Source organism: Pseudorca crassidens, chromosome 10 (assembly GCF_039906515.1).
Source record: "Pseudorca crassidens isolate mPseCra1 chromosome 10, mPseCra1.hap1, whole genome shotgun sequence".
Taxonomy (NCBI): domain Eukaryota; kingdom Metazoa; phylum Chordata; class Mammalia; order Artiodactyla; family Delphinidae; genus Pseudorca; species Pseudorca crassidens.
This window is the reverse complement of record NC_090305.1, coordinates 31,708,164-31,735,673: the sequence shown is the minus strand read 5'-3', so window position 1 is coordinate 31,735,673 and position 27,510 is coordinate 31,708,164. Positions and strand designations below refer to the sequence as shown.

At 43.2% G+C, this 27,510-nt stretch overlaps 2 protein-coding genes across 3 annotated transcripts in view; both read left to right on the top strand.

Moving 5' to 3' along the window:
• SPATS1 (spermatogenesis associated serine rich 1) overlaps positions 1 to 17,427 on the top strand; it is a 55,147-nt gene extending 37,720 nt beyond the window's left edge. The window contains exons 6-10 of one of the 2 annotated variants that reach the window (XM_067752796.1): positions 1,398 to 1,559; positions 5,947 to 6,067; positions 7,268 to 7,330; positions 10,836 to 10,951; positions 17,187 to 17,427. In XM_067752796.1, coding sequence (XP_067608897.1) covers positions 1,398 to 1,559; positions 5,947 to 6,067; positions 7,268 to 7,330; positions 10,836 to 10,951; positions 17,187 to 17,380 — 656 coding nt within the window. In that variant the 3' untranslated portion in view covers positions 17,381 to 17,427. Of the gene's footprint in view, positions 1 to 1,397; positions 1,560 to 5,946; positions 6,068 to 7,267; positions 7,331 to 10,835; positions 10,952 to 11,406; positions 14,924 to 17,186 lie in introns of those variants that run through there. The other variant, XM_067752797.1, reaches the window with a different exon arrangement.
• The window catches only part of CDC5L (cell division cycle 5 like), a 47,240-nt gene continuing 37,014 nt past the window's right edge, over positions 17,285 to 27,510 (top strand). Inside the window, exons 1-5 of the mRNA XM_067752794.1 lie at positions 17,285 to 17,426; positions 20,098 to 20,201; positions 21,616 to 21,777; positions 22,592 to 22,719; positions 24,109 to 24,208. Of these exons, the coding sequence (XP_067608895.1) occupies positions 17,382 to 17,426; positions 20,098 to 20,201; positions 21,616 to 21,777; positions 22,592 to 22,719; positions 24,109 to 24,208 (539 nt within the window). The 5' untranslated portion in view covers positions 17,285 to 17,381. The remainder of the gene's footprint in view (positions 17,427 to 20,097; positions 20,202 to 21,615; positions 21,778 to 22,591; positions 22,720 to 24,108; positions 24,209 to 27,510) is intronic.

Genomic DNA, 27,510 nt, shown 5'->3' with positions numbered 1-27,510 from the left:
AAACCATAAATGTACTGTAGCAAAATACTAAAACAATAAATAAGTGTGTAGAGTATAAAAACCCATACCCCAATATTCTCCAATAATCTTCCCATTCTGCCCCATAGCTGTGAAGAGTTTGATATATATTCTTTGAGAATTTTGAAATGTATATATGTATGTATACGTTTATATATATGTATGTATATATATATATTTATTGCTTGTAATATACCACCATATTTTCACTAGTAGAAAATAATACACAAATTATTTTCACTAGTAGAAAATAGTACACAAATTATTTTCACTCAAAGTAAATAGATCATGGACCTCTTTCTTTGTCAATATGTATAGACCGGGGCTTCCCTGGTGGCGCAGTGGTTGAGAGTCCGCCTGCCGATGCAGGGGACACGGGTTCGTGCCCTGGTCCAGGAAGATCCCACAGGCTGCGGAGTGGCTAGGCCCATGAGCCATGGCCGCTGGGCCTGTGCGTCCGGAGGATGTGCTCCGCAACGGGAGAGGCCACAACAGTGAGAGGCCCGCGTACTGCAAAAAAAAACCCACAAAAAACAAAAAACATATAGACCTATGTGGCTAATACAGACCTACCCATTTTACACAGAAGGAAACTGGGGCTTGGAGAGATTCAGTCACCCATACGAGTACACGAACCTAGGAAATGAAGGGATGGGATTAGAACCCAAACTTGCTTGCTTCCAAAGCCTGTGTTCCTTCTCGGCCACCAAAGAGCACAAGAGTTTCTTAAGCAACCCTAGAGCTGTCAGGCGATCTTTTATTGTTTAAAATCACTTTAGCCATTTTACAGGAAAAGGGTCAAATGAGGAAACAGAGACACTGAGAGGTCCAGTAACTAGCCTAAGGTCTCACAGCGGCCTTTCTCCTTGGTCATAATCGTACGTACACATTTCCCTGTGTCACTGTAGTGCATGCATGTGCCACTGTTGCTGCCAACGCCATGTATCATCCGGTTAAGATGCCATGGGTGTTCCAGCCCTTCCCTGGTTGATGGGCATTCTGTTCTTCCTACACACTTATTAGAGAAAGGTTGGATTGTAGGTGGTTGTAAAACTGTCTCTGAGCTTCCTAACCCATACATCACTTCCAACCATAAAACTGGCTTTATTTTTGAAGGGGAGGGTAAAAAGGGAAAAAAAGAGAGCCCTCTTAGACAGCTTTCTTCCTACTTCCCTGCCTTTTGTGCCTAGTTCCACAGAGTCTGACACTGCCCTCGATGTAGAACCAGGGAATTATACACGTTATACACATTATAGTCAGATAGAATTATACACATTATAGCCAGATAGTGCCTGGGGGGTGGTTCACAGTGTTTTGTCATCCAACTACATTGTGACGCTGGGAGCAGTGCTGATGGAAGGATTTCTGATGTCTTGCAGAAGATGGGCAGCGTCCTGAGTGGACATTTTACCCAAGGCTTAGCAGCAACATCCACACCTACCATGTTGGAAAGCAGTGTTTCTTCAACGGGGTCTTCCTCGGCAACAGGAGGTCTCTATCAGAGAGGACGATGGACAAGTGCTTTGGGAGGAAGAAATATGGTAATGTTTTCCTCCTGGACCTTAACTATGCAATGTTCAAAAATACTCCTGAGTCATGATTCTGCAGGCCCAGCATCAAGTGGCTGGGGGCAGCCCTGCGGGGTCACCAGGTCACCCAAGTGCAGCCAGGAAGATAGGAAAGTGAAGGGGATGGTTGGCAGATTGCACTTTTTGGCATAGAACTCACAACATATGCTGATCTACATTTTTGTTTTTCTCTGGATTTCATAAAATGCTAATGTGACATTTAAGTCATCAGATAAGTTCTCTCAGATACTTATTAATAGAAACCTCCACTGAAGTCCGAGGAAAATAATTCAGGTTTTAATTAAATGCTGCCTGTCATATGCATTTAAACCGTACTTTCGATTCTCTTTTTTTTAAAAGTGCATTCTTTTTTAAAAATATTAATTAGTTAATTTATATTTCGGCTGCGTTGGGTCTTCGTTGTGGTATGCGGGCTTCTCATTGCAGTGGTATCTCTTGTTGCGGAGCATGAGCGCCGGGCACCAAGGCTTCAGTAGTTGCAGCACGTGGGCTCAGTAGTTGTGGCACGTGGGCTCAGTAGTTGTGGCACGTGTGCTCAGTAGTTGTGGCTCACAGGCTTTAGAGCTCAGGCTCAGTAGTTGTGGCACACGGGCTTCATTGCTCTGTGGCATGTGGGATCTTCCCGGACCAGGGCTGACTTCCCGCTCCTAATTGAGATGCAGCCATAGGGTGGAACAGGAAGGATTTATTTTTTAATTTTTATTTATTTATTTATTTTGGCCACACTGCGCAGCTTGTGGGATCTTAGTTCCCCAGCTAGGGATTGAACCCCGGGCCACAGCAGTGAAAGCACAGAGTCCTAACTACCGGACCGCCAGGGAATTCTCAGGAAGGATTTATTTAACTGGTTTATGTATGAAAACAACTGAGAAAAATCGAGAAGGGATTAAGTTTAGCTTTCTGTTGCTTAGGCATGCTCTTGGCTACAAGTAAGAGAAAAATCAAATTATCACAGACTTAAATCATAAGATATTTATTATGTAATTAACAAGAAGCTTCGACAGCTAGGTGACCTATATAGTCTGGTTGCCCAGTGATGTCATCAAAGATGTAGGCTCGTTTTGTTTCTTTTTGTGTGTGTGTTACCATTCTTCGTAGTGTTGGATTTTCTTGTCTTGATGCTTGTCACCTTATGGTCACAAGATAACTGTCGCAGTTCCAAGAATCATTTTTATATTCAAGACATGAAAAAGAGGAAAATCTCTTGTTGCCTTCCCCTTTTAGAAGGAAGGAAAAGTTTTCCCATATGGTCCTTGGGAAACTTCCTTCCACTCGTGTCTCACTGGCCAGAACTGGGCCAACTGCAAGTACGTATCAAAAGTAAATGAGATTATCATGATGATCCAAATCCTAACCCTAACCCATCACTTCCCTCCTAACTCGAAAGTAAACATTGTCCTGAATTTTGTGTTTATTATTCCTTTTCCTCCCTCCCTCCCTCCCTCCCTCCCTTCCTTCCTTCCTTCCCTTTACTGTTTTTATTGTCTTGTCTTCCCAACTAGATAAGATTCCCTATTCTCTAACCTTGAATTTTCCAGATTAAAAAAAAAAAATTGGGGGCTTCCCTGGTGGCGCTGTGGTTGAGAGTCCACCTGGCGATGCAGGGGACACGGGTTCGTGCCCCGGTTCGGGAAGATCCCACATGCCGCGGAGTGGCTGGGCTCGTGAGCCATGGCTGCTGAGCCTGCGCGTACGGAGCCTGTGCTCTGCAATAGGAGAGGCCACAACAGTGAGAGGCCCGCGTACCTAAAAAAAAAAAAAAAAAAACTGGGATGCGGGTGGTATTAGCCTAGTCCTAATTTCAAATAATAATAACAACTGCTACCATTTCTTTTTTTTTTTTTTGGCCATGCCATGTGGCATGTGGGATATTAGTTACCTGACCAGGGATCGAACCTGAGCCCCCTGCAGTGGAAACGCAGTCTTAACTAACCACTGGACTGCCAGGGAAGTCCCCATTTCTTTTTTTTAAGCATTACGTGGGTATACTATTTTTATTTATTGACGTTTAAATTTCACCATTAAATATGGAACAGAAGTATATGCTGGCCCTATGTTCAGATTTTTGAAATAAAGATAAATGGATAGATAGCTTTAAGGGTGCAACATACTAAACATTGCACAATATATATTAAACAACTTAGATTATACCTTTATACATTTAGTAGCACAAGTATAGGGATAAGCCATGCAGTTGAAGGAAAAACCTGTTCAGGACTGAACAGAGAGGTCCTTGGTTGCTGACAGAGTCTCCCCTTGACTTCAGACTTGAGACAAACCAAGGAGTCTGTCAATATACAAAAACCACTGAATTCAGGACAAACAGTAGCCACTGGGTAGATGCTAAGGAATTGGCTCTTGCTAATTCGGATTGTGGGGACCAGTCTGAAGGGTTGGCTGGATGCTGGAAATGCTGCAGCCCAAGTCCAGGATCTGTAGATTAGAAGAGCAGTCTAGAGACAGAATGGTTAGTGCATTCTTCAAAAAGCTCTGGTTTTCCAAACAAGTTCCTAGGATACTTTCCCCAAACAGGGTGCTACCATTTCTTGAGTGCTGATTATGTATACAGATTATTCTCATTCAGTACTCATGATAGCTATGCAAAGTAGACATTTGAAATAAACAGTTTATAAATGAGGATTCTAAGGCTTAGGGAAGTTAAACTGCCCAAGGGCACAGAACTAGAAATTGCAGAACTGAATTTGGACTCATGGACTCAGGCGTGACTGATTTCACAGTTCAAGCCCTTCTCACCACTTCTTATTGTCACCTGACCTTTACTTGTCAGTACCCTGGTTTGGGTTTCAAAAGATAGGGTCACTCCACTCTCCTTGCTTTGAATCCTCAGCATTTCATCCTCAGGAAGCACTCAATGTACAGATGTAGTTGATGTTATTTCCCTGCACTTAAGAGCTAATAAAAAGTTTAGCTGAAGAGTCTTAGCTATTGAAAAGGGTTTTGAAAGAGTAAAAAATAGAAAATTAAAAAATCAAGTACTCCAGTAACTCAAGTACTTCCACCAATTGTGCAAATGGCTTTTCTGAGTTAGCTAGAGAAATTTGGGCAGGTAGGAAACAGCTTATTCAAAATCTTCCCCAGCTCTCCCTTTGGCTTGTATCTTGTGAGTACAGGTGAATGGAGCAATATCAAAACAAGCATTTAAAAATTAAGAAGAGGGTCCTGTTCATTGGGTGTGTGAGCAAAGAAGGAGGTTGTGCTTCCAGCCATGCATCCTTGCTTCTGATCCCAAGGTGGTTAGTCTTGCAGTCCAGGATTATTCCCTTAGGAGATGCATCTGGTGTAAGAGGTGCAGGTTTAAACGACCATCCTGTACCAGGCTGACTCCATGTGGTTAGTTACTTATTCCTGGGGCGTTGGAAGCGGCTGGGTTGGGTGTCAGAGCATGGGCTGAGGAAGCAGTGTTTGCTCAGCATCAGTAGACTTTTTCGTGACTCCTCTTCACCAGGAAGGCCACCTCCTACTGCTACACTACCCTAGTCTTTGAGTCAGAAGGAGTAGCAGAGCCCTTATTAGTTGATTTCCTCCTGAGACCCAGTCGGAGAGGCAGAGCCCCAATTAGAGCTGCTAATCCTGGAGGGATTCAGGGATTCAAAGTGCACTAATGTTCAGGAATGAAAAGATTTCAAGTCAGAGTTCATGCTAATCATTTCAGATACTTTTGATTCACCATTCATTTTAAACCAAAACATCCCATCCAAACCTAAGCTATTCTTCTTTCCCAGGGTGAGGTAATCATAACAACACCTTTTATTAATTAATTAATTTATTTTTGCTGTGTTGGGTCTTCGTTTCTGTGTGAGGGCTTTCTCTAGTTGTGGCAAGTGCGGGCCACTCTTCATCGTGGTGCACGGGCCTCTCACTCTCATGGCCTCTCTTGTTGTGGAGCACAGGTTCCAGACGCGCAGGCTCAGTAGTTGTGGCTCACGGGCCTAGTTGCTCCGCGGCATGTGGGATCCTCCCAGACCAGGGCTTGAACCCGTGTCCCCTGCATTGGCAGGCAGATTCTCAACCACTGCGTCACCAGGGAAGCCCAACAACACCTTTTAAAAAACGTCTCAAACATAGGCTCGTACTTTATTTGTTTTTTTTAATCTGTTTTTTTACAATTTATTTTTAATTTTAATTTTATTTTATTTTAGGCTCACACTTTTCATCTCTTCAAGGTGAGACAATCACAAACAGAACATTAAGATACCTATATGTACCTCATAACAAAACACTAAATTATCCTGTTTCCATTGTCATGTCAATTCTTATGGCAAATCTGTGGATCATCTTCAGCCCTTTTTATGATTTTGTTTTCAAACTCCATTCACAGTTATTGATCCCAGGAATGGAATCCCAAAGGTAACTCCAGGAGATAATCCATATATGTATCCAGAACAGAGTAAAGGCTTCCACAAAGCAGGATCAACTCTCCCGCCAGGGAATTTTTCAATGTAAGTGTATGTTAATACTAGGGTTATTTAGTTAACTTTAAAGGAATTGTATTTCTTTCTACTACATATAAATTATATTTTACAAGGGGTGAATCTCAACAAGACATATTTGGTGAGAATTTCTAAAAAAATCTGTACCTAGTTCCTTAGTGTATGCACATGTACATGTGTGTAATTGAAATCATACACAGGATCTTGACTACAAAAAGGTGGTTGTTAATTTTGTTCCTGTTATTATCAACAACTATGAAGACTTCAATTTTCATACTGAATCAGATTGTTGATTAGCGACTACTATTTGGATTGACTTGTACTTGCAACTAAGCATTGAGGAGAAATGGAGGGTCATTAAATTAAAAGAGAAAACAGTTGATATAGTACATTAAAAATATTTTAAAAAAATCAATCATGATCCAAAGAAAACAAAACCACTAATTTGAAAAGATACGTGCACTCCAATGTTCATAGCAGCATTATTTCCAATAGCCAAGATATGGAAGCAACCTAAGTGTCCATCAGCAGATGAATGGATAAAGAAGATGTGGTATATGTACACAATGGAATATTACTCGGCGGTAAAAAAGAACGAAATTTTTGCCATTTGCAACAACATGGATGAACTTGGAGGGTATTATGCTTAGTGAAATAAGTCAGACAGAGAAAGACAAATACTGTATGATATCACTTATATGTGGAATCTAAAAAGTAAAACAAACTAGTAAATATAACAAAACAGAAACAGACTCACAGATATAGAGAAAAAACTAGTAGTTACTAGTGGGAGGGGGAGGGGCAAGACAGAGGTGGGGACTAAGAGGTACAAACTACTATGTATAAAATAAATAAGCAAAAAATAAATAAATAAATAAGCAACAAGGACATTTTGTACAGTACAGGGAATATAACTGACATTTAATAAGAACTATAAATGGAGTATAACCCTTAAAAATTGTGAATCACTATGTATACACCTTAAACATATTGTAAATCAACTATACCTCAAAAATTAATCATGTTTGTTTTAATGATGTTTACTAAAAATGGTAAAAAAATAATAAGAATTATGGCCCTTAACAGTTTTGAAGCCCATACGTAACAATTAAAACCAGAAAATAAGACATTTTATTGAACACAATGATGTATTGATCTCTTTGCCGTAGAAACCACACCTATCTTATGGTTGCCTTTTCTGTTTTTCAGAATGCCTTATGAAAAGAAATTTGATACATTTATTCCACTTGAGCCTCTCCCACAAATTCCCAAGTGAGTTCTCTCAGCATGTTTCATATTATCCTATCTTTATGAAAATATCAATTGTTTATTTTCTCCTATGGAGGAGCTCATAGACACCTAACACATAGGGACCTTTTGAATCCCAGCAGGTGGGTGAGGCAGTTTGAATGGAGGGTTTTTGGTTTCGAAGGTCAAGTGTCTGTGGAGTCTGGCAGCTGGGCTGCTCACATCTTCAACGGATATGATTGACAAATACCAGATGCCATGTGTAGTCCTAGGTGTGCACTGTGAGGGGTTTGATGTGGAGCAAAAAGTCAGGGTCCCTGCTTTCCAAAACATAAGAGTTTGTTAGAAAAGACGGGGCTTTCCCTGGTGGGGCAGTGTTTGAGAGTCCGCCTGCCCATGCAGGGGACATGAGTTCGAGCTCTGGTCCGGGAAGATCCCACATGCCACAGAGCAACTAAGCCCATGTGCCACAACTACTGAGTCTGCGCTCTAGAGCCCGAGAACCACAACTACTGAAGTCCACGCACCTAGAGGCCGTGCTCTACAACAAGAGAAGCCACCGCAATGAGAAGCCCGCGCACTGCGATGAAGAGTAGCCTCTTCTCACCGCAATTAGAGAAAGCCCGCGCGCAGCAATGAAGACCTAATGCAGCCAAAAATAAATAAATAAATAAATTTATTTTTAAAAAAAAAGAAGAAAAGAAAGGCATATGCTTAAATGAGTGCAGCCAGGGAGGATGGTTAGAGTTTGAAGAGGTAGAGAGCAAGCTATTGGAGTATTTCTGTATTTGAGGGAAGTATCACTCCTCTGATCTTATATGTTAGCTCAGCTCCATTCTGAACCTTATACATTTTGATATGCAGGTTATCCTTATTTTTTGAAGAATTCTGCAGTTCGCATTGGTACTTTCCTTTTGGTTAAAGAATTCCTTAATAGATAGATTTTGAATTTCCAGGTAAGAGAGCTTTTTGGTTTTTATTTTGTAATTCATTTTTACTTTTATCACCTTGTGATCAGAAAATATTGTTTTTATTATTTTTACTTTATGGAACTTATCAAAATTTTCCCTGTTATCTAATATACGTTCGATTTTGGGACTCTCTCAGCATGCATCTGAAAGTACATTCTATTTCATCAGGATTCGAAGTTAGATACATACCCAGAAGATTTATCTTATTGATTATTCTGTTTAGTCCCTATATTTTCTTACTCATTTTTGTCCACTCATTTTGTCCACTTGGACCAAGAGTTGTTGTGTTATAATGTCCCAATATTAGTGTGTTTCTATCTTTATTGTTTTTTTAATAGATTTCTTTTTTTAAAAAAAAATAAATACATTTATTTATTTATTTTTGGCTGCGCTGGGTCTTCGCTGATGCATGCGGGCTTTCTCTAGTTGCAGAGAGCGGGGGCTAATCTTTGTTGCAGTGCGCAGGCTTCTTGTTGCGGAGCACGGGCTCTAGGCGCGCAGGCTTCAGTAGTTGTGGCTCACGGGCTCGAGAGCGCAGACTCACTAGTTGTGGTGCACCGGCTTAGCTGCTCCGCGGCATGTTGGATCTTCCCAGAATAGGGCTCGAACCTGTGTCCCTTGCATTGGCAAGCGGACTCCCAAACACTGTGCCACCAAGGAAGCCCTATCTTTATTGTTAATTGTAGCCATTAGCATTATAAAAATATCTTTCTTTTTCTCATTTAATGCATTTGTCCTATGTTATACCTAGCCAGATATTAAGATTACAACTCTTACTTTGTTTTGTTTGCATTTGACTAATATTTCTTTGCCCATTCTTAGACTTTCAAATCACTTTGTTTTAGGTCTTTCTCTCAGACAAAGAATTGGATTTTGCTTTGTGAGCCAATTTGAAAATTTCTTTTCTTTAAGAGGTGAATTAGGGCCATTTGCATTTATTGATTTGACAGATTTGATTTCAATTCTATCATAATAGTTTATGTTATATGTATTATGTGTATTATATTTACCCTGAGTCTTTCACTGTTTTCTTTGATTATTTCAACAAAAGTTAAAAAATTGTTTCTTCTGATGTTTAGGAATGCTTGTGTTCTTATCCTGCTGGTTCTTTATGCTAATATCTTTCTATATTGCTGTTCGTCCTGCTTTTCTTTCTGGCCACTGCCTCACGGCATGCAGGATCCTTAGTTCCCTGACCAGGGATTGAACCTGTGCCCCCTGCAGTAAAAGCACAGAGTCTCTTTTTTTTTTTATACTTTATTATTATTATTTTTTTAATTTTAATTTTATTTATTTATTTTTGGCTGTGTTGAGTCTTCATTGCTGTGCATGGACTTTTCTCTAGTTGCGGTGAGCGGGGACTACTCCTCGTTGCAATGCACGGGCTTCTCATTGAGGTGGCCTCTCTTGTTGCGGAACATGGGCTCTAGGCGCGCGGGCTTCAGTAGTTGTGGCTCGCGGGCTCCAGAGTGCCGGCTCAGCAGTTGTGGCGCATGAGCTTGGATGCTCCGTGGCATGTGGGATCCTCCCGGACCAGGGTTCAAACCCATGTCCCCTGAATTGGCAGGTGGATTCTTAACCACTGCGCACAGAGTCTTAATCACTAGACCGCCAGGGAAGTCTGTCGTCCTGCTTTTCTTACTTGGGCTTCTACTATTGGGTTGTCAGCTTTAAATGATAACCATTACTCTCACCTATTGCTATGTGTGGTAATACTCCAGCAGGTTTATCAGGGTATTTTCTCAATCATGATGCACTTCTCCCTAAAAACATGAAAATTTTAGCTGCCAAAAGATGAAAACATTCTTCGTCTTCCTGCTCTGACTCATCCCAGGAACCTTACTTCCTGGTACCTCTCAGAACCCACACGCTGCAGCCCAGCATATGCCCTTTCAAATCTCAACAGACCTGGGAGGACGCTGGGTGTCTGTATTAGCTGAGGTCCCGGCAGAAAGCAGAAGGCACACTCAGGTGGGATTCTGAAGACAGTTTAATGAAAGGACTGTTTACCAGTGTGTGGGCAGGTTGAGGAAACTCACATGGGAGGGCGGAGCACCCAGGGGCTCCCACCAGTGGGAAACTCTTACTACTTCTAGATCTGAACAGCAGGAGGAGGGCCCATGGTTCATAGAGCAGCAGGAGATGGAGAAGGGCTGTCTGAAAGGACCTGCGGCAGAGGAGAATACAGCGGCTCCAGAATTGGGGTACCTCAGGAGATAGGGTGGGAGCTCAATAAGACATACCCCAACCTCTGTCTTTCCACCTTCTGATCTCCTGTTGGTGCCTCCCATTAGCCAAGCCCAGCTCAAAGGTGGGGGCAGGGAGGAGTCAAGGTGATGCAGGCTACTGGGGTCAACTTCCTGGGTAGAGAGGGATACAAAAGAGATCTGGGTTTGGGGCGGGGGCAAATGGTGAAGACTAACACGGTGTTTGATTTTGATTTTTTGCAGCATGGGAGGCCTTCTTACTTTTGGAGGATGTAGTGCCTTGTCTGCTGAAGGTGTTTGTAAATTTTGCATCAGACAAACTCAACTCAGGGTATTGTTTTCTTCCCACAGCTTGCCTTTCTGGGTGAAGGAGAAGGCCAACAAGCTGAAGAATGAGATAAGAGAAGTTGAAGAGCTTGACAGCTGGCAGCCAGCGGTCCCCTTGCTACAGAGTTTGCTACCTGTTGGTGGGTCAAAGAACCTTCAAAAAGTAGCATAGGGGGCTTCCCTGGTGGCGCAGTGGTTGAGAGTCCGCCTGCCGATGCAGGGGACACGGGTTTGTGCCCCAGTCCGGGAGGATCCCACATGCCACGGAGCGGCTGGGCCCATGAGCCGTGGCCGCTGGGCGTGTGCGTCCGGAGGCTGTGCTCCGCAACGGAGAGGCCACAACAGCGAGAGGCCCATGTACCGCCAAAAAAAAAAAAAAGTAGCATAAAAACTGGAGGCAAGCCCAGAAGAGCAGGCTTTTGAGAGGCTTCACAATGGAGACGAGAGAGGCAGAGAGCCTCTCCCAGAGTGGATGGTGCCCTTTGCCCTGAGATGGCCCTTGGGCAGATGTCATGGCCATGTGTCACCGTGTGTGGTTGAGAACTGTTAGTCTTGTAATGGAGCACAGCCTTTAACTCCGTGCCTCTATCCACAGGTTCTTTGGACTTTCCAAGACAGTCTTGAACAGGAACAGGTCCAGGAAGCAGGCACTGACTGTCCTCTGGAGAGCCTTTTCCTGTTAATTGCTTCTGTTGGTGCGACTGTTCTAAATCAAATGTTTGACTTGGATGCAGAATCACTGTGTTTTGCCTCTTTTAACTTTTTTGTTTTGGCGGCGCTGCACGGCTTGTGGGATCTTAGTTCCCCAACCAGGGATTGAACCCGGGCCCTCCGCAGTGAAAGTGCCGAGTCCTAACCACTGGACCGCCAGGGAATTCCCTTAAGTTTATATTTTGAAAACTGTCAAACTGATAGAAAAGTTGCGAGAATCGTACAACAGACACCTACATAGTCTTCACCTAGAGTCTACAATTAACATTTGTCCAGAGTTGTACACATTCTCTTTTTCTCATATTATTATTATTATTTTGCTCAATTATTACTATCAATTTTGATAAATATATTTATTTATTTATTTTTGGCTGCATTGGGTCCTCGTTGCTGTGCATGGGCTTTCTCTAGTTGAGGCGAGCAGGGGCTACTCCTCGTTGCAGTGCGCGGGCTTCTCATTGCAGCGGCTTCTTTTGTTGCGGAGCATTAGGCGCGCGGGCTTCAGTAGTTGTGGCACGCGGGCTCAGTAGTTGTGGCTCATGGGCTCTAGAGCGCAGGCTCAGTAGTTGTGGCGCACGGGCTTAGTTGCTCTGCGGCATGTGGGATCTTCCCAGACCAGGGCTCAAACCCGTGTCCCCTGCATTGGCAGGTGGATTCTTAACCACTGCGCCACCAGGGAAGTCCCTTCTCAATTATTTGAGAGTGAGCGGCAGACATCATAACCCTTTACTCCTACATACCTATATACTTCAGTAGGTATCTCCTGAGGTCAAGGGTAATCTTGTGGTTCACTGAGAACCTGATAGCTGTGCGGGGCTGACATCTGGGACATCTAGGAGTGCCCATCTGAGTGCAGGGCACCACTTGGTCCTGCCCAGCCCCTGATGAGACCAGGCCTGCTGCCTCCACGGGGTCTTTGGACTCATTCCCTCTCCCTTGACCAGCCTTGACCTTGGCTGGTTTGGCCACACGTTGCCCCCTGCCTTGGCCCCTCTCACATCTTTATGCCCTGCGACTTTTCTTCCCGTCTGGGCCCGAAACGCACTGAACAGCCCCCATCCCTTGCAGTAAGGAACTCTGACCCTGATTTAGCACATCTACTGGCCAAGTTCCCAGTGGACTCTGGGGAAGGACTGGGAGCCCATTTGAGATGCCTTCTGTCCTTCCAACACTGGGGAACTCCAGGAGGGGTTGTGGCCTGAGCCTCCCTGGGGGATGGGGCGGCCACTACTGACTTGAAGAGTCAACACTGAGGCTCCCAAACCTGGACTTTGTAAGAAATACATGCAAATTAAACATTTCTTGGTGCACATGGAGGGACCCTGCCTCATATCAAAAAAGAAGTCAAAAATCCCAATGGCTTGTTTTCCGAGGAAATGTGTATGTTTCTACCAAGTACGGAGAGGGTGTGACGGCACCTTGCAGTGGTGATGGTGTGAGCATGGGAGTGATCATCTGGCTAGAAACGTGTTCTATTGGCTGAGCGCAGTGTGGGCTGGAGGAGAAACCAGGGTTCTCTAGGAAAGGGAGGACAGAAGGAATGCGTGAGTCACAATTATACTAAAATTCACTTGCTGTTTATTTGAAATTCAAATTTAACTGGGATTTAACTGGTATTTTAATTTGCTCGATCTGGAAACTTACAGCAGAGGTGGACAAAGGAGATGGATTGGAGGGCTACCTAGGAGATAAAATTGGCAAGACTCTGGAATGACTTGGATGTGGGTGGGAGGAAGTTATGGGGGAAGGAAAAGTGGCAATAGGTGGATGGTGGTGCTGTTGCCAGGGCAACATATAGTGTCTAGCCCATGTGGTGGCTTCATACACCTAGAGAAAGATGCTTTCTTGGTGGACACAGTCCCGTGGACGCATTGCCTGGTGAGCAGTGTGCAAGCTAGATTTCAGCCCCCACTTTTCCCTTATGCAATGAACCCTTTACACAGCCATACACGCCAGTCCTGTGCTATCCCTTGAAATAAGGAATGCTGGAGAAGTATAGGTTTTCTAGGGGGAGTTCTTTTTTTTTTTTGTTTTGGCAGCACTGCGAGGCTTGTGGAATCTTAGTTCCCCGACCAGGGATTGAACCCGGGCCCTGGGCAGTGAAAGCGTGGAGCCCTAACCACTGGACCACCAGGGAATTACTGAGGGCTCAATTTTTGGAAGATGAATTTGAGAAACCTGTGACACACCCAAGCGGAACTGTCCAGTATGCGACTGGGCTTATGAGTCTGGGGTCTGGTATGTGAGTGTGGAAAAAGAAAGTCTCCTGTGAGAAATGTAAATCCCAAGCCTGTGCCCTGTGGATGCAGGGTTAGTTGTAAACGACTTGATTGGAATATTGATCCTAAACTGAGAAATGAGCTCACAAACACTCTTGCATCTCTGGGGCCTGACAATAAGCATAGTCTCTTTGGGAACACTTCCCCACCCCAGGGCACAGGGGACTCCCCAGAAATAACAACCATGAAGATGAGTACCTGGGAAAAAAATTACAAGCTACAACTGGACTCACCACAAGAGAGTATCAGTAGGTGAGACTCAAGCCAATTTAGATGATTAACCATGGTTAGCATTACGGTATGAATTACCAGCATTTAGGGTGCATGGAATTCCATTTTGTAGTAACTGGACACCAGGATATTAGTTTTTCCTAACACTAGCTGAGGAGTTTCTAAATGGGAGAGGGCCTTATGGGTGGCAATCTGGTGGATGCGGGCAGGGCTGGAGGACCTGTCTTGAAATTGTATTTGCAAAGCAGTGCAATATTTCTACTTAAATTCCATATCCTTATTTGGGGAGATGATGAAGATGATGAGGGTGGCTAGCCCCAGCTCCTCTCCATCCCTTGGTGTTGTCACAGGCTTTTGACTCTCATTTTAGCCCTTTCTTGCACAGTTTCTTTTTATTTATTTATTTATTTGGCCATGTCAGGTCTTAGTTGCAGCACAAGGGCGTCTCTCTAGTTGTGGCACACGGGCTTTAGAGTGCGCGGGCTCAGTAGTTGCAGTGCGTGGGCTTAGTTGCCCCATGGCATGTGGGATCTTAGTTCCCCGACTAGGGATCGAACCCGCATTCCCTGCATTGGAAGGCGGATTCTTAACCACTGGACCATCAGGGAAGTCCCCTGCACAGTTTCTTGATGGTAAAAAACTGCACAAGATGGAAACTAGAATTTCGATTAGACATGCAGTCTGCGTGTTCAAGGGTGCCTTGGGGGACTTTTGACAGGGCTGCTCTGTCCTAATGGGCAGGTTGTAAAACGCATGCCCCTAAGGGGGTGCAATTTGTATCATAGGCATGGGAGATCTAATTTTCTTGTAGTAAGTGTCTTGTTCTCAAAACATCAGTATTTTGTGACAATTTTCCAGCAGGTGTCAATAAAGTGTCTTGAGGAAGGGGCACTTTTTCTATTTGGTGAAAAGGTGACATGGAGGGGGTGTAAAGGTGGTGCTGAGTGGGAAGGAGAAGCCGTCATCATGGGCTCTTGGAATGTTAGATCTGAAATGGCTCTTCAGAGAGGACCGGTTCAACTCTGGATGTGTTAGGAATCTGGCTTACAAATAACAGATACCCAATTCCAACTGACTGAAGCCAAAAGGGGAACTAATCATTGGAACTCAAGGACAGGAGGCTTCCTTGGTGGTACAGTGGTTAAGAATCCTCCTGCCAATGCAGGGGACACAGGTTTGAGCCCTGGTCCAGGAAGATCCCACATGCCACAGAGCAACTAAGCCCGTGCGCCACAACTACTGAGCCTGCGCTCTAGAGCCCATGCTCTTCAACGAGAGAAGCCACCGCAATGAGAAGCCTGCGCACCGCGATGAAGAGTAGCCCCTGCTCCCCACAATGAGAGAAAGCCCATGCGCAGCAATGAAGACCCAACGCAGCCAAAAAAAAAAAAAAAGTAGCCCCCACTCTTAACTAGAGAAAGCCTGCGTGCAGCAACGAAGACCCAATGCAGCCAAAAATAAAAAATAAATTTTAAAAATTAAGAAAACAGTAGATTGTAAAATAATATTAAAAAAACAACAACAACAACTCAAGGACAGGGATGCACCGAGGACAGAGGAACATATTGGATCCAGGGACAGTGGTGCAGCCAAGACCTACCTCTGTCTTTCTGTACTCTTTTCTCTGCTCCTCTCAGTGCACCTGGGACCTTTTTTCTTCCCTTCTTAGTCTACGTTGTACAAAACATGGTGGCAGGCAACTCCTGGGCTTCACATGTTAGAGATTCATTGGCCAGCAGAGAGACTGGCTTCTTCTAGGTTTCAGTGTCAAAATTCCTGGGGAGGAGACTTAACTGGTTCAACTTTGATCAGATCAATCAAATGGCCAGTGTGTGTGTGTGTGTGTGTGTGTGTGTGTGTGTGTGTGTGTGAGAGAGAGAGAGAGAGAGAGAGAGAGAGAGAGAGACACTTGTAACCACTGTAGCTGAGTGCATGTTGGGGGTGGGGTTGGCAGGAAGTAATGGTCACACATTCTACAGAGAAGCATTATCTCTGGACCTGCGTCCAGAGACAGAAAATATGGCTTGTCACCAGAACACACACATCTGTGTGTTCTTCATAATCTCACACTGTCCTCTCAACAAACTAGTGATTTTATTGCTACAATTTCCCATTTCAAGGAAAAACAGTATATATATATATATATATATATATGTATATATATATATATATAACCGGAAAGTTCTGTAGCTCTCTCAGAAGAGGCAAATGGAGAAATGAAGAACTATAAAGAGAAAGGCATTATTTAAATTCTTAGGATGTTTCCCAGTCCACTAAACATTTTCATGCCTTCCAGGGCTGGCTCCAAAGAGATGTTTTTGAATGGTGAAGGAGACCAAGTGAGTAATGGGGAGGTGGAATGGCAGTTTGGCAATCCCTACCTCACTGGGTTTTAGGTATCTTTCAACTAATTTGTCCCTCAAATTTATGAGGTATGAATTGTTAACTCCACTTTTCAGATGAGGATGCTGAGATTCAGCAAGGTTATTACCCAAGCTGATGAGAGAGCCAAGATTTCAACCCAGACCGAGTCTGTCTAATACCAGTACCTATCGATGGTAACTCTCTACTATTAATCCACACAGACTGAATAGCAATGAATGAAAAACTCTGACATGACATTTCTGTGGATTTCTGGGACAACCACTGATCACTTGGGGTTGCGCTTCTTGTAGTAACAGTTACCACTTTTGTGATCACTTATTATGTATCAGATACTATGCTAGGTTTACGATCTCATTTAATCCTTAAGACGACCCTACGAAGTTGGTACTATTATTACCTCCAGGTTAGGAAATTTAGGCTTAAATAAGCTATTGCGTTTTCCTGAGTATTCTGTGAATAAATTCCTATCAGTTAAATGCCTAATAAAGTGCTAAATTAATAAATTAACAAAGTTCTTTTTAGACCAGCTGGGCTTAAACTCTACACGCGCCACGTTCCTATTCTCTGCCACCAGGTGACGTCACAACCAACCCCAGCACTACATTCTCTGCCAAGAGCCACTGCCGATATCTCGCGAGAGCCATGGCTTCTTCCAATCTATTTTGGGCATGCGTGCGGCGTAGGGCGCTTTGGCTTAGAGTGGTTTGATGACTTTCTGTCAGTCTTCCTAGAGTACAGCTTTAACAACAAAGCACTTATTTCCTTTCAGTCACTCGAGTTCTCGCGAGACTTGCTACTCTTACTTCTCCCCCAACCCCAAACCCCGCCTTGCGCCTGCGCAGAGCTCTTCAAAGCAGAAGGTTGCGCTTGGAGGAAGTGACGGCTTTGGGTTCCGTGGCCGCAGCGCCGTTACTACTTCTCAGAAGCTCCACTCGGCCGCTTGCCGAGACACCCCGCCGCTAAGATGCCTCGAATTATGATCAAGGGGGGCGTGTGGAGGAATACTGAGGTAAGTTCCCTTTTCCCGCCGTCCGCTGCCCTCCGCCCCTCCGGCTGCTGGTGCGCAGGCGCGCGGAGGTCGGGGAGGTGGAGAGGTTGTTTGCGGGGTCTGCGTGGGGGTCGGTGCGGGGCCGACCCTCGGGGCCTTTACCTTGTGCCCGGTCCTACGTTATCTGAGCACCTGAAGGACGGGAACTGTGATTTAACCACTTGATTACCTACCGGGCACTCCTTAGGCCCTCAGTGAACATTTGTTGAATTGAGGACGCGCCCTCTGCCCTGGTGGAACTCACTGTGGTGGGAGAGCTAGGATAACCGCTAGAGTCGGTCTTTGGGGCACCCCCGTTCCTCGGCCCAGGCATCGTGCCTCTCTCTGATATTCAAAAATGAAGAAGTGCTGTGGCGACAACTTTGTTTTTTTCTTGACTTCCTTGCACACGGGAAGCAGTTTGAGTGCCAGGTTCAAAGTGCCCGTTTATGCCCGCATCCCTGCGGTCATCTGTGATCAAGGCATAACGTGTCCGCTCTCCCGTCAGATCCCAAGGCCTGTGTCTTCCTGTCATTCCGCTTCAGCTTGGATAGAAGCCAGATAGGCCTTCAGTAGTCTCTTTGCTTCCAGAAATGTAGTGGATCATGTCATTGGTGAGCCAGAGAACAGTAGAGAATGAGAAAAATAGAAACGAGGTTTTAGTGAAGTTGGTGTTCATAGTGCACTGAATTTGTCAGTTTCCCGAGAACACCATATTTTTTCATGCTCTGTGTCTTTTTACATCTTATGCCTTCTTGGAATATCCTCCTACTGCTTAGCATCTTTCTGCCCTTCCTTCAAAAACCAGTCCAGAAACTCTTCTGGAATTTTTGCCTGTTCATCCTGTAAAAAGTAGTTGCACCCCCAGTGGTCCCATGACAACTCTTTCATCCACTTGTTATAGTTTGCTTTGTCTTTTTGCAAGCATCACATACTTCTGTGTGATGCTGGGAGGGTTTCTTAACCTCTTAGAGCCTCAGTTTTCTAATGGGGATGATAATAATACCTACCTGTCTTGGGGACTAAGTGAGTCACTACATTTGGAACATTTAGAACAGGGTCTGTCACATAGTAATCTTGCAGTAAGTGCTAGTTGCTATTTCTTTTCCTCAGTAGACAGCACTGCAAGAGGGCAGGACCAGATCTTGGTATCTTTAGAAACTAGGACAGTACCAAACAAAATTTGCTTGGGAAATTTTTCCGAATGGATCGAGTAGGATAGATAATTGTTGTATATACTTCCTTGAAGATGTGATTAAGTATAGCAGTACTGCAACAAAGTTACACATAAAGTCAGTGAGAACCTTGCCTCAACTTGCACAGAGGGAACCAGGCTGTTTAAGTTGGAGAAGAGACGACTTCTGTGGGAGAGACATGTACAAAAATCAAGTAACAGCAGGATTCCTATGATGTGGCCCAAGCCCTGCAGTCTTTTTGAGTCTGTGATGATACGGTGTGGAGTGTTGTGGAGTGGCTCATGTATGAGGCATGTAGCTCTAGTTCAATGTGGAAAAAAGCCTGAAAGTAAAATGCCCCAAGAGCATTCATCTGTGTCTCTAATAGCCCTGGTGTCTGTGATTTAGCTTGCCGGGCTCTCCCGGGATTGGTGAGTTCCATATTGCAATGGGTGCCCTGGTGAAATAGTGTCTAGAGACTGGGGGAGTCTGGAGACAGAGTTGACTGGTGACTTCGGGGGAAATACTTAATTCTTAGGTTAGACCTGAGATGTGGATTCTTGGGTCAGAGTTGGGGTTATGGGACTGAAGAGAAAATGCTATTCCTAAGCCGGAGGCAGGAAGCCTGGGTTAGAGATTGGATTCACCTGAGTCTTGACTTGCTTCTTGAGGGCTGGATGTGTCCTATTTGATTCTCTTTCCCTAAGTACACAAGACTTGGTACAAGGTTGGTGTTCAGGGAATGTTTTTTCAATGAATGAATAAATGAATGAGCCATATTCCTTTCAAGAGAATAACAGCCACACACTGTACCCATTCCCAATTACTGGACGGGATGGGGAAGGGGTTGTGTGTAAGGGAGGGTAGGATGTCCTTCTAAGGGAGTTCTTTTTTTTTAAATTAATTAATTTTATTAATTTATTTTGGCTGCATTGGGTCTTCGTTGCCGCGCGTGGGCTTTCTCTAGCTGCGGCGAGCGGGGGCTACTCTTCATTGCATTGCACAGGCTTCTCTTCGTTGCACTGAGCGGACTTCTCATTGCGGTGGCTTCTCTTGTTGCGGAACACGGGCTCTAGGCGCACGGGCTTCAGTAGTTGCGGCACACGGGCTCAGTATTTGTGGCTCGCAGGCTCAGTAGTTGTGGTGCACAGGCTTAGTTGCTCCATGGCATGTGGGATCTTCCCAGACCAGGGCTCGAACCCGTGTACCCTGCATTGGCAGGTGGATTCCTAACCACTGCGCCACTGGGGAAGTCCCTGTAAGGGAGTTCTTAATTTCTTGCATTTCACTGATTCTGGCTTGCTTTTTTTTAATTATTGTAATGAAGTTTTGTACTTTCTTTTTAAATCTAGGATATATGTGTGTGTTGATATCTCTCTTTCTCCATAGCACAACTCTGTTAGAGTTAATTTTAATTTTGTCTTTTCTCACTTGGAGTTTTGTGATTGAATACACTGTTTTTCTTCAACAATTTTTAGGATGAAATTTTGAAGGCAGCGGTAATGAAATATGGGAAAAACCAGTGGTCTAGGATTGCCTCACTGCTGCATAGAAAATCAGCAAAGCAGTGCAAAGCCAGATGGTATGTACCAGTTAATGAGTGGAAAACACAAAATGACCTTAATTATGATGAGGAAAATGTCATTTCTTTGAACCTTACCAAAGAAAGCAGGCATTGTGATATAACAAAGTGTGGAGTGGGAGATGGGAATTTAGATTTAAGAATTAGCTGTCATTTGCTTCCTATGTGATCTTAGGCAAGCCATTTTCTAGCCACTCTTTCCTACCACTACCTTCTCCCAACTGGGGATAATACTTGGCCCTAACTGATGGAGATGTGAGGCTCAAATGAGTTAATGTTGTTTGAGAGTGCTTTGTGAAGCATGAAATATAACTACTTTTAGGTACAGATGGACCCTAGCTTACAAATGGATTGTATTCCAAAAGTTTATAAGTGGATTGTTTTAGAACTTACTTTCCCAAAGAAATAAATGATAAATAATGGTTAATTTTCTAGGCTAGCTTACAGTAGTTGAGTTTCCTCATGAATCGTTGAAACATTGTATATTTGCTTCCCCAGAATATAACATAACCCAACATTACATCTGTGGTGCCCCCTTTTAAGTCACAGGGTAGTGGACATAGTAAGTTCTTCACATGTATTTTTGGCATGAGTGATCTGGCCCCAGCCCTGACCCATGTGGTACTAGGATCATATTTTGGATTGTATAAGAGTGAGCTAATTTCCTGGGCACCTGGGTAGGGGAAAGGATCAGAATATAGAGATTGGCCCACAAAGAGGAAGATGGTCCTCAGCCTGCATAAGTGACTCTGATTTCTGGTTCTGTTAGTGGAGCTAAGCTCCTATCACTTTGTTTGGCAAGGTTTATATATTGTTTGCAGGGCCTCTCATCCAGCTAAGTAGACTGGATGGAAAAGGTGGGTCAGGTGGAGCATGGGGAAAGACAGAGATGACATAGTAGTTTTACTTAAATTAAAAAACTCACCAAACAAATACAGTTTTGAAAAGCATTTAGTGAGTGTAAGTCAAATGCTTAAAGAAGTAAGCCAAGGTGTTGTAAGAATCGAATCAAAGCACCAGAAAGTACTATGAAAACTAGAAACACTATGAAAATATGAGGTGGTTTTGTCTTATTTATAAATGCATAACCTCTAATAAAGTGTAAGATGAATGGAAACAATTGGTAGTTGAGAAGGAAGGCATATGATCATGTTTCAGTCATGTTACCTTTCTTAAGCATTACTAACCTTGCATAATTAAAATACAGTAGAATTTAGTGAGATAGGGTATTCGGAATGGGGTAAGTTTAACCAAATAGGGAATATTCTGTTGTAAAAAAAAACCCCAGCTTTTGTGATTGAAGGATGAGAGCTTGCATTTTTCAGATATTAGAAGCCAGTATGTCTAATACGTAAGGAGGATATTATTCATGCTGGGTGACTGATTAAGGTATAAAATGATGTCTTTTTAATAGGTATGAGTGGCTGGATCCCAGCATTAAGAAAACAGAATGGTCCAGAGAAGAAGAGGAAAAACTCTTGCACTTGGCCAAGTTGATGCCAACTCAGTGGAGGACCATTGCTCCAATCATTGGAAGAACAGCTGCCCAGTGTTTGGAACACTACGAATTTCTTCTGTAAGTGAATCTCCAAAAGCAGTATTAAAGTGTGTGTATATCTTCTGAATGAGGCTGAATACACTTTTAGCATTTTGTGTCCTTAAACATTAGTTACAGATCTGAATAAAGCCAGAGGAGCTAAAGCTATTGGATTGTATATTCCAAGTCTCGTGTGGTTGATCAAGATTATGTCTCCTTTTATACACTTTTTAAAGAAATAATTAAAAAGTATTATACAGGGACTTCCCTGGTGGTCCAGTGGTTAAAACTCCATGCTCCCAGTGTAGGGGGCCTGGGTTTGATCCCTGGTCAGGGAACTAGATCCCGCATGTTGCAGTTGAGAGCCCACATGCTGCAACTGAAAGATCCCGCATGCTGCAACGAAGATCCTGCGTGCCCCAACTGAGACCCAGCGCAGTCAAATAAATAAATAAATACTAAAAAAAAAAGTTATACAAATCATACATGTTCATCATAGAAAATCTGGGGAAAAAATAGTGAAAAAGCAAATAAAAATCACCCATAGTCATACTGCTGAGAGTTAACCATTGGAACATCTTGATTCTTCTCTAAAAGCTTTTTTGTGTGGCTCTGCTGCATTTGTGATTTAGGGAGCTGCTTGGAGCCTGTTTCATGGTGAATGGAAACACTGAAATTAGAGAGAAATTTAAAACGATCTCTTTTCAGGTGAAGCAGTAGTAGAAATGCTTTATTTTTGTTAATGCCCATCCATTGGTTTTTTCAAAGGAAAAGGGTGCCAGCACTAGGGAACCTGGTATTTCTAAGACTAAACGGGTGGTAGTGTGACTGATTACTCTGGGCTCATTCCTAGGGATAAAGCTGCCCAGAGAGACAATGAAGAGGAAACAACAGATGATCCACGAAAACTTAAACCTGGAGAAATAGATCCAAATCCAGAAACAAAACCAGCACGGCCTGATCCGATTGATATGGATGAGGGTAAGTGTATTTTTGTGAGGACTTTATTTCTTTGGTAACCATAGACTTCTCAGGCCTTCTTTTAACTCTCTTAGTTCTTTTCTAAACTCCTCTGACTTTTTCGAATTGCAGTTCTGTCTGTAGTTGTTACTCTAAGTATCTTTCCAAGTGTGTCCAACCTTCTATCATAGAGTAATTGCTCTTTTTGTATAATGTCCCTTTATCTTTTGATGTTTCAATTCATTTAGTAAGTTAAGCAGTGTGATATGACTGGACATTTCCTGGTGGCTAGAGGTAAGCTCTTTAGGATTCTGTGTTCTCATTTCTATTCCGAGGAGAGAGGCAACAAGTCAGGATTTGGGGATCCAGTGCTCCTACTAACTACTTTTTTGACTTCAGACAGGAAGTTTGATCTTCTTGAAAGGGCAACACTACAATACCATGAGGGAGATGCCTTTTTGAGACATTGAATCAGGAATCAGAGGAACTAGATTTTAATCTAGTTTAGTGCCATGTCTGCCACTTATTAGCTATTTGACTTTAGGTGAGTCATATAATCTCTCTGAACTTTGGTTCTCTTTCCTGTCAGATGGAGAGTAATAATATCTATCTTACTTCACAGGGTCGTGAAGCATTCAGTGAATATTTGTTGAGTTTTTAATTTAAAAGTTTGAAGGTAGTTGTTCCCAAAGGCAGACTGTGGCTAGGCTGGCTGCATCACTGTCACATGGCAAACTTTAAAAAATAAAGGTACCAGGGCTTCCCCAGGAGGTCTGCGTCAGTAAATTGGGGGTGGGGGGGGAATGGAGGGTAATCCTGGAATCTGAGGGTTTTTTTGTTTTTTAAAGTTCCCTTGTGATTTCATTGGACACCCTTGTGTAGGAATTGCTCTAAGGTATCAGTAATGAAATTTGTTCTACTCTGGGGAGCTATGGAAAATATACTGGAGGAGAGAAATAGTTCTGAGGAAAAAAATGAAGGAAAAATGATAATGAAGATTGTCAGTCCCCTTATAATTAAACAGTAGTTTTTACAATATTTCACAATTTGTGCTCTGCCAGATAGTTGATGATAATGAAGGATATGATAATTATAGCCACTATTTAATGAGTATTTGCTAGATGCTTTACCTATTTCTTTTTTCTTAGTTCTTCTCAACATCCCTGTGAAGTAGGAATTGTTATTCCCATTTTATAAGTGGTGAAACGTTATTATCCAGAGTCACATAACTGTCCAGTGGTGGGCATGATTTTTAACTTAGGTTTCTCTGACTTAAAAACCCAAGCTGTTTCCTTTATGCTGCACCATGTAATGATTATATTGATGGGTTTTCTCATCTTAAGCACTAGGGTATGTCTTTCACCTTGCTTCTGTTGGAGAAGTTAGATTTTGTTCTCTTTATTTTTGCAGATGAATTGGAGATGCTTTCTGAAGCTAGAGCCCGCCTGGCTAATACTCAGGGAAAGAAAGCCAAGAGGAAAGCGAGGGAGAAACAGTTGGAAGAAGCAAGGTAAGGTTGTTTTCCATCTATAGTTGAACAAATTAGTCTGTGCATCCTTAGGCCCAGTAAAACTGTGTGATTTATCAACCCTGTTGGGTGAATGATAACTAGAGTTGTCTAATTCCAACATGGCAGAAGTAATGCCCAGGTATAGACATACATGTATGTCTTGGTGTGTTGGATTTGTTCTGTTAGCATGGGGGAGCTTCATTTGTTGTAGCCATCTTGGCGTCAGATGGCTGGAGGACACACGGGGCTCTGGGACTGTGGTGTGACTGCCAATTAGTTACTCTCCTTGATTAGCGTTGGGCAGGCAACGGCTGTGAAACAGGAGACTCAGCTGAACATGGAGGGAGTTAATGAGCCTTGAACCACATTTTAGGCTGTCATAGAAATTTGTATTTAAAAAGTGAGTGGAATTGAGTATTGCCCTCTGCTCAAGGTTTTCTCTACTTTCCCCTCCCTTTTGGTTAGATCCATGGTTGACATCATTTCTAATGGCCTAGAAACCCAGATGAAGTGGTTAAAGGGAAAACTTGAACTTTATAAGAGCTTACTAGCTTTTGGAATTCAGGCATTGGAATAGCCTCCCCAGCCTCCACAGCTACCTTTTTTGGTCCCTAAGCTGGGAAGTATTGATACTTCCTGACCTAATAACTAGCATTGTGTTGATGGTTTCCCCACTAATGGCTGTGAAGTGCCAGATCCTGGGATGGAGGATTCTTTTATGCCAGAGGATGCTTTTTGGCATAGCTGGACAACCACTAGCCCAGAATAGTTGCTTGTGATGGGAGTATGACTGGCCTGGGACAGTAAACAAGCTAAGAGGAGGTTCTAAATTTTCTGCTGGGTCTTAGTCACCTTTCTGTTCCGTATACTATTTAGGGTTAAGTAATGTGAGTAAGGTAAAAAAATTCATTTTTCCATTTTTGTCCATGGTTGTTTGGGGACCAAATTGTTTGAGCCTTTTAACCATGTGGATTGGCCCAGGGATATGACAGGTATATATATGAAAATCTCCAAGTATGGTTGGTATTGCTTGCTTTAACAAATACATTTTTCCAGATTTAAATTTACCCTACACTTTCTTGTAGATTTTCTTGTAGAACATGTTTATAACTTGTGCATATATCTTGTAATTAACTAGATTGGTGTGTACGGAGAATGTACTGCAGGACTATTTACTTTAAATGTTAAATTACAGATCTGTTTTATAACTTAAAGCTTTTTATTGATTATAAAAGTAATAACACTTTTCCTACAAAATACTAGTATTGTACTATTTTCTTTTTGGGGCATGGTTGATACAATGCTATATAGCTTGGTTATATTCACTTAGTATTATATTGTAAAGGTTTTCTAATGTCGTTTGAAGTCTTTGTTTTATTTAAAGAATAAAATTACTTATGAAATGTGTCCCTTCAAACCTTTCTCTTCTCAGTATAGACATACATTTATGTGTACTACACATACAGTAACATTTGTGTAAAATTAGATCATACTGTATAGACTGTTTCGATGAGAAGTTAATCTTACTGGGGTTCCCTTGTAAGTGATAAATCGTTTTTCTCTCTCTGTTTACAAGATTTTCTCCTTGTCTTTGGCTTTCAGCATTTTTAATATAATGTTTCTGTTTGTGCATTTCTTAATGTTTGTCTTACTTGCAGTTCCTTGAGCTTCCTGGATGTGTAGGTTAATGATTTTCAATAAATTTGTGAAATTTTCAGCCAATGTTTTGTTCTCCTTTTTCTAATGTTTTATTCTCCTTTTTCTCTTTCCTTTTGATATTCCTACTGTGCATATGTTGTGCACTTAATGGTGTTCCACCTTTTTGTGAGGCTCTGTTCGTATTTCTTCATTCTTTTTTTTTTTTTTTCCCCTTTCCTTTGGATTGCATAATCTCTATCCATCTGTCTTCATCTTGGCTAATTCTTTACTTCGAATCTGTTCTAGTGAAGTTTTTGTTTCAGCTTTCCCGTTGCGGAGCACAGGCTCCGGATGCGCAGGGTCAGCGGCCACGGCTTACCGGCCCAGCTGCTCCGCGGCATGTGGGATCCTCCCGGACCGGGGCACGAACCCGTGTCCCCTGCATCGGCAGGCGGACTCTCAACCACTGCGCCACCAGGGAAGCCCCATTTGGTTCTTTTTAATTATTTCTTTTTGTTAATTTTCTCTATTTGATGAACATTTTCATCCTACCTTCCTTCTTTAATCGTGCTTTTACCTTTTGTTCTTTGAACATACTTGTAATGTCTCCTTTGACAAGTCTGTCAAAGCTGACATCTGGTTGCTCTCACAGGCAGTTTCTGTTGCCTGCTTATTTTCTGGTGTGGGTCATGCTTTCCTGTTTCTTTGCATGTCTCACCTTTTTTTGTTAAGAACTGGACACTTTGGATGATATATTGTAGCAGTTCTGGGTACTGTGTTGCTCCCATCCACTCCTTGTTACTGTTGCTTGCTTACTTACTCCTTTAGTGACTAGCTGGATTATTTTAGTGAAGTCTGTTCTCCCCATTCCTCACCCAGAAATGTGAAGCTTCTGATGTTGCTCCTCATGGGGACACAGTCTTGGGTGTGCCCACAGTCGCCTTGGGATGAGGTGGTTTTGACAGGACTTTCTTTGACATCTTCTTCCCTGGCTACACCCAGCGGTTAAACTCTACTAATTGCCAGTTTATTGCTGTATTGTTTTCAACAATGGCTTGAGGCATAAATTGCTCCACAGAGTGTTCCAATCAAACTTTGGCTCCTTTGAAGAGATAATTTCTGAGGTCAGTGTTTGGCAGTTGTTCTCATCCCAGGAGGGCTTCTCCCACTTTTTGAAAGAGATTCTCTCTGGCAAACTAGTGGGCCTGCAGTTTAGCTGCATCTCCAAAGAATCTGTCGGTTTCTTCACAGTTGCCTTTCACCGAGACTTCCACTGTTTTTGAGAGTGCCCTGAGGCCTGAACGCCTCCATTTCCTTTTGCAAATGAAGTCAGTTTCTTTGGGGAGAGTTTGGAATTCTCTGTTCTATCCAGGGGCACTGATGTACTTCTTGTTGAGTGACACACCCACTTTAGGAGCTGAGTGTTCAGTGTCGGGGGTGGGGGTAGGCAGCAGCCCCAGGTCCCCTAACCCTGACCCTAACCCTGACCCTCATCCCACAGGCCCAGGTTGGGCTCCAGTATTCTCAGTAGCACTGTGCCCAAGGTAGAGCCCCTGGGCAGAAGAAGGAAGCCCCTCCTTCTCAGTCACTCTTGTCTGAACTTAGCCTCTGCAGTGGCTTCCTGGAGGCAGGATGAGAAATGCTGCCGTCCTGCCCCTACTGGA